The 5,437-nt window shown below is 34.7% G+C and overlaps 1 protein-coding gene across 1 annotated transcript; it reads left to right on the plus strand.

Annotated features, from left to right (window-relative positions):
• The first annotated feature begins 636 nt into the window (after window positions 1–636).
• Window positions 637–1,819, plus strand: LOC112503322 (cytosolic sulfotransferase 12-like). Its single transcript, XM_025107383.1, has one exon. The coding sequence runs from the start codon at window positions 637–639 to the stop codon at window positions 1,621–1,623; it is 987 nt and encodes a 328-aa protein (XP_024963151.1). The 3' UTR covers window positions 1,624–1,819.
• The last annotated feature ends 3,618 nt before the right edge of the window (window positions 1,820–5,437 follow it).

Here is a 5,437-nt window from a genome sequence, read left to right on the forward strand (position 1 = left end):
TATAAATTATTTGGCAAAAAATTTTAAAAACCATTTTTTAGCATGAATTACTACTTATTGATGCATATTACTTAAAATTCAATATTACAAGTGATTTTGCGTAAGTACAACTTATTAAAGCTTCATCTTTAAATTCGTGTAACTAACTGCAGATAAACATAATCAAAATACATTATATAAACATCTCATTTTAAATATAGAAAATCTAAAATATAATTAAGATAGTCATTAAGTTTTTTAACCGAATGTTCAGTTATCATCTTTAATAAAAATTATATTATTAAATCAAAAATAAATTATTTTGTTTTTAGACCTAAATTATATTATAATAAAAAAATTAAATTAAAGAAGTTACACCAAAAAAACGAGAACTATTAAGTAGTTAATTTAATACTAATATCGATTTTATTTTTTTAAAATTTTGTATGTTATCTTTAAATTTATATTTCATTCAAAAATAAAAACATTACCGTTTTCTCAAAACCACATAAAATCGTATTATATCGATAGAGACAAATAATAAAAACTAAACATTAAAATATAGATTTATCTATTGCACGAATACCCTTCTAGTTGTGTATAAACCAATATGATATGTTCCATGCATCTTCAAGGTTCAAACCCTCTTAATCCATCATGGCGATTTCCCAGCATTCTCTTCCCAAATACTTGCAAGATCCTTTGGTGTCCAAAGAATGCAAAGACCTGATGTCCACCTTGTCCAAAAATAGAGGGTGGGTTTTACCTGTTATGTATAATTACCAAGGTTTTTGGCATAGCATTTCACACCTACAAGGAGTCCTTTCGTTTCAAAAACATTTTCCTGCACAAGATACCGATATCTTCGTCGTTACAGCTCCGAAATCAGGCACGACGTGGTTAAAGGCCATCTCTTTCGCTATACTAAACCGAACCAGTTATCCTATCACTTCTGGAGACCACCCTTTGCTAAAAACCAATTCCCATGAACTTGTGCCATTTGTGGAAGACATCTATGCCGATAACCCGAATCCTGACTTCTCTTCGATGCCTCCTCCTAGACTCTTTGCCACTCATGTCTCGCACGTTTCGCTACCTGAATCCGTCCATGTTTCCAAATGTAAGATTGTTTATATGTGCAGGAACCCGAAAGACTTGTTTGTTTCTGCATTTCATTTTACGAACAAGTTGAGGCTGGAACATATGGGGGTCAATTCGATCGAAGAAATGTTTGATTTGTTTTGCAAAGGAGTGTCCCTATATGGTCCTTACTGGGACCAAGTGCTAGGGTATTGGAATGAGAGTCTGCAAAGGCCTAAACAAGTGTTGTTTTTGAAGTATGAGGAGATGAAAGAGCATCCAGGTACTGAGTTGAGAAAACTAGCCGAGTTTTATGGCTGCCCGATTACGCCGAAAGAAGAGGAAGAGGGTATTGTGGATGCCATCTTACGTTTGTGTAGCTTTGAAACTTTGAGCAATCTAGAGGTGAACAAAAACGGAACTCTGACGACTGGCTTATCGAATCAGGCGTATTTCCGCCGAGGTGAGATCGGGGACTGGAAGAATCATTTAACAGCCGAGATGGTGGAACAACTAGACATGATCACTGAAGACAAGTTTCATGGTTCGGGATTAACATTTTGAATGATAATTTCATCCGGGTTTGTTTTAAAAACAACCATCGACTCAAGTTTTATGTGAGCTTTTCAAATTTACAGTTTGAAAGTGATCATGGGACACCTAATAGGTCGATGGTAATAAAACTGTATGTGTGAAATAGTGTTTGGATTTATTTAAATTGTTTGAAGATGTAATAGTCAATATTTGAAAAGGTAATAAAGAGAATGTTGAGTTAAAAAAATGTTGTATTCGAGTTATTGTGCTTAAACTGTTTTGATGTACTTTGTAAGGTTGTTTGTTCTTTGTATTCCTTGGTATAAATAGTGTGTTTTGTTAGTTTTGTTGGTAAAGAGAGCGGTTAGCAGATTCATTGAGAGAATTACGTGAGATCGATCATTGAGAGAGAGAGAGTACTCAAGAACATTGTACTTTGACTTCATTTCAATATACATGTCGACATAAACATTTCTGCAAATCTATGTTCTTGATCTTGATCTTTACTGTTATAGACTTGAATCTGGGATCTATAGAGACATTTTAAAAATTAATTTAAGTGTACAAGTGTTGAAAGTTAATATACAATTTCAATCTTGACTAACTAATGTCTTTTATTTGTTAGGTATTTACAAATATGGGCTGAAAATACACAAAGAGTAAAGTGTCTGCTGGTAGATATGTTAGAGGACTGCGCCTCAAGCTTTGGGAATTTTAAAGAGTAGCGGAGCAACAATTGGATACTACAAGGACTATTCTTGCCTTTTCTAACTTCATATATAAATAAGATGGAGTCTGTTCACCTAGCAAACAGTATTCATTTTTCCACATTCTCTAAACAATTTACTCTCAAGAACTCTCTCTCTCTCTCGATTTCTTCTTCATCAAGATTAACCAGATCTGTCTTAGATCTTCTTCATCGCACAATACTGAGTTAGTGTTTCTTGTTATTTTCATTAGAGTTTGTATCATAAATAGTTTGTACAATCTGTTTTAAATCTATGTTTGTGTTTACTGCAAATAGGTTGTTATCTTTCAAGTTAAATGAATCTGTAAATTCTAATATGGTATCAGAGCGGCGATCTCGCTTATGAGTTTGTTCTTCTTTTTTTCTGCCGTCTCTGTTTCGATAAGATGACAGAATCGATTCTTGATCTTGGTACTAGTTTACCATTCTTATCAGAATCGTTCACAATAGCAACCTCATGGATTATTTGATCTCTGTTTTTTTTTACATATGGTTTATTGATCTGTGTCCCTTCATATCCAGATCTATGCATACATTTTTCAGATTTATGCATTCTTACATATAGATTAATGATCTGTGTCCTTACTTTCCAGATCTATGCATTTAAATGTTTTTTTTTATTTTGATCTGTGTCCCTTTATTCCAGATCTGTATTTTTTTTCTGATCTGTGTCCTTATCCAGATCTTGTTGCAATGCATTATATTTCATGAAAGTTCTATTTTCTGTACTGGTTGATCTGTGTCCATATTCCAAATCTCCTTTTTTAATGCATGTTTCTTTGGATCTGTTTTGTTATCACAATATGTGTTCTATTCCAGCTCTTGTAGTTGTTATAAAAATATGCACCGTATGTCTCTATATCGGATATGATCGAGTATAGTGAGTTTTTTTTTTCTTTAGATCTGAATGATCTAGTTAGACTCCTTATTCGTGATCTTCTCTCTTTCTTTGTTTTTCATGACATACATAGCGATATTTTTTTTACCATCAAGATCTGGATCGTGTCAAGTTTACCTTTCTGGTTGATTTTGCTACTCTAACTTTGTTCATCTGTTCAGGTACCTTCTGGGAGCACCTCTCTGATAAGTAGTTTTTTTTCATTTCCTGTTCTATTCAATATTATATCCATTTGCTGGTTGGTTTTATCTGTTGTTATTCTTTAACTTTTTGTTAAAGATCTCTGTGGTAAGTTTTGTCTGCTTCTTTATCTGTTGTGTGTGCCTTTGTTGTTTTTCTCGCTCTTGGTCTGTTCTGTTGGCTTGACCTAGCACTATAAGTGTTTTAGGAATCCTGCCTTTAAGCAGTTCAGTTCCTTGTTTTTGTGTGTGGTGGTTCTCTTATGGACACTCCTCTCGTTGTTGCTAGACCTTCAGGTCCAGTGGAATCCAMGGTCGCTAAATTAGACTTTGGAGACCCACTCTACCTGCATCCTAGCGATACCAGTGGAGCTTCCATTTTATCTTTCAAACTATGTGGGACTGAAAATTATCGTGTGTGGTCCTGTGCTATGATCTTAGCTCTCGAAACTAAGAATAAAGTTGGTTTTATTGATGGTAGTTGTATTCGTCCTGATAATGATCCTATCCTTGAGAAACAATGGGATCGGTGTAATTCTGTGGTTCTATCATGGATACTAAGTTCTATGACAGAAGATTTATTTCTCGGACAATTTTTTTCAAAACTGTCCTCTCAAGTTTGGGAGGAATTAAGGGAAACTTACGATAAGGTTGACGGATCTGTGACTTTTAATCTGTATCAAAAGATAAATTCATTAAGTCAGAATAATATGTCTGTTTCAGAATACTATCATAAACTCAATTCTTATTGGAAACAATTTGATGCTTTGATAAAACTCCCCTCTTGTTCTTGCAATGCATCTCATGATTTTTTACAGCACAGTCAGCTTATTAAACTAATGCAATTCCTCATGGGTCTTGATGATGTTTATCAGCCTATTAGGAGTAATATCTTAACCAGAGATCCCCTCCCATCCATTAAAACCGCTTTCTCTTTGGTATCTAGGGAGGAATCTCATAGGGGGGTCAATTCTACTCAAAATCGCGTTAAAACGCAAAATTCTGCTTTCTTAAGTAAATCTTTTGAAAATAAAAGAAAACCTGTGAGAAATCCCAGTCTTAATTGTAAACATTGTGGCAACACTGGTCATACCATTGAACGGTGTTTCAAATTAATAGGTTTTCCCAAAGACTTTCAAAATCGGYCTCGTCCTCAACCTCAATCTCAAAATTTTAAACCTCAAAGTCAAAATTTTAAATCTTCAGCTGGTAGTGCCTCTGTTTCTGATTCTACCACTYAGAATTCCTCCTTCGTTTTCTCTGAAGAACAGGTAGCTAAAATTCTGAGCCTTATCAATCCCAAAAACACCACTGAAGGAGCATCTGYCAATATGGCAGGTATGTCTCCTAACCCTTGCTATGGATGGATAATAGACTCTGGAGCTAATCAGCATATGACCTCTAGYTCCTCTCTTTTAGAAAATATCGTTGATGTCACTGACCTGGACCTTAGAGTTAGTCATCCGAATGGAACTAAAGCTAAAATTGACAAAATAGGAAACCTGAGGTTATCCAATAATGTGACCCTATTCGATGTTTTAGTTGTCCCTGAGTTCAATGTTAATCTTTTATTTGTTCATAAGCTAACCAAAGATAATAAGGTGTGTATTAAATTTGATGAAACAAAGTGTTATGTTCAGGATTATCTGCAACAGAACACTGTGGGGATTGGTAATCAGAATGGAGGGCTATATTTCTTTGACCAAACTCTTAGCGATAGTGTTCCTCTCTCCTTTAACAAATGTGGTATGACCTGTTTTGTTTCGTCTCTGTTATGGCATAGTAAACTTGGTCATCCTGCTGATCAAGTTCTTTGTGTTTTAAAAGAAAAWTTGAAAATAGGAAATGAAAGAAGTGGTCCTTGTGAAATATGCCATAAGGCAAAACAGACACGTGAGAAATTTACCACTAGTATTCATAGGTCTGAAAGTCTTGGTGAACTCGTTCATCTAGACGTATGGGGACCTTATCACACTCAAAGTAGAGAGGGATATAAATTTTTCTTGACCATTGTGGATG

This window comes from Cynara cardunculus, unplaced genomic scaffold, assembly GCF_001531365.2.
Source record: "Cynara cardunculus var. scolymus isolate 2C unplaced genomic scaffold, CcrdV1 Un_Scaffold_2865, whole genome shotgun sequence".
Classification (NCBI taxonomy): Eukaryota; Viridiplantae; Streptophyta; class Magnoliopsida; order Asterales; family Asteraceae; genus Cynara; species Cynara cardunculus.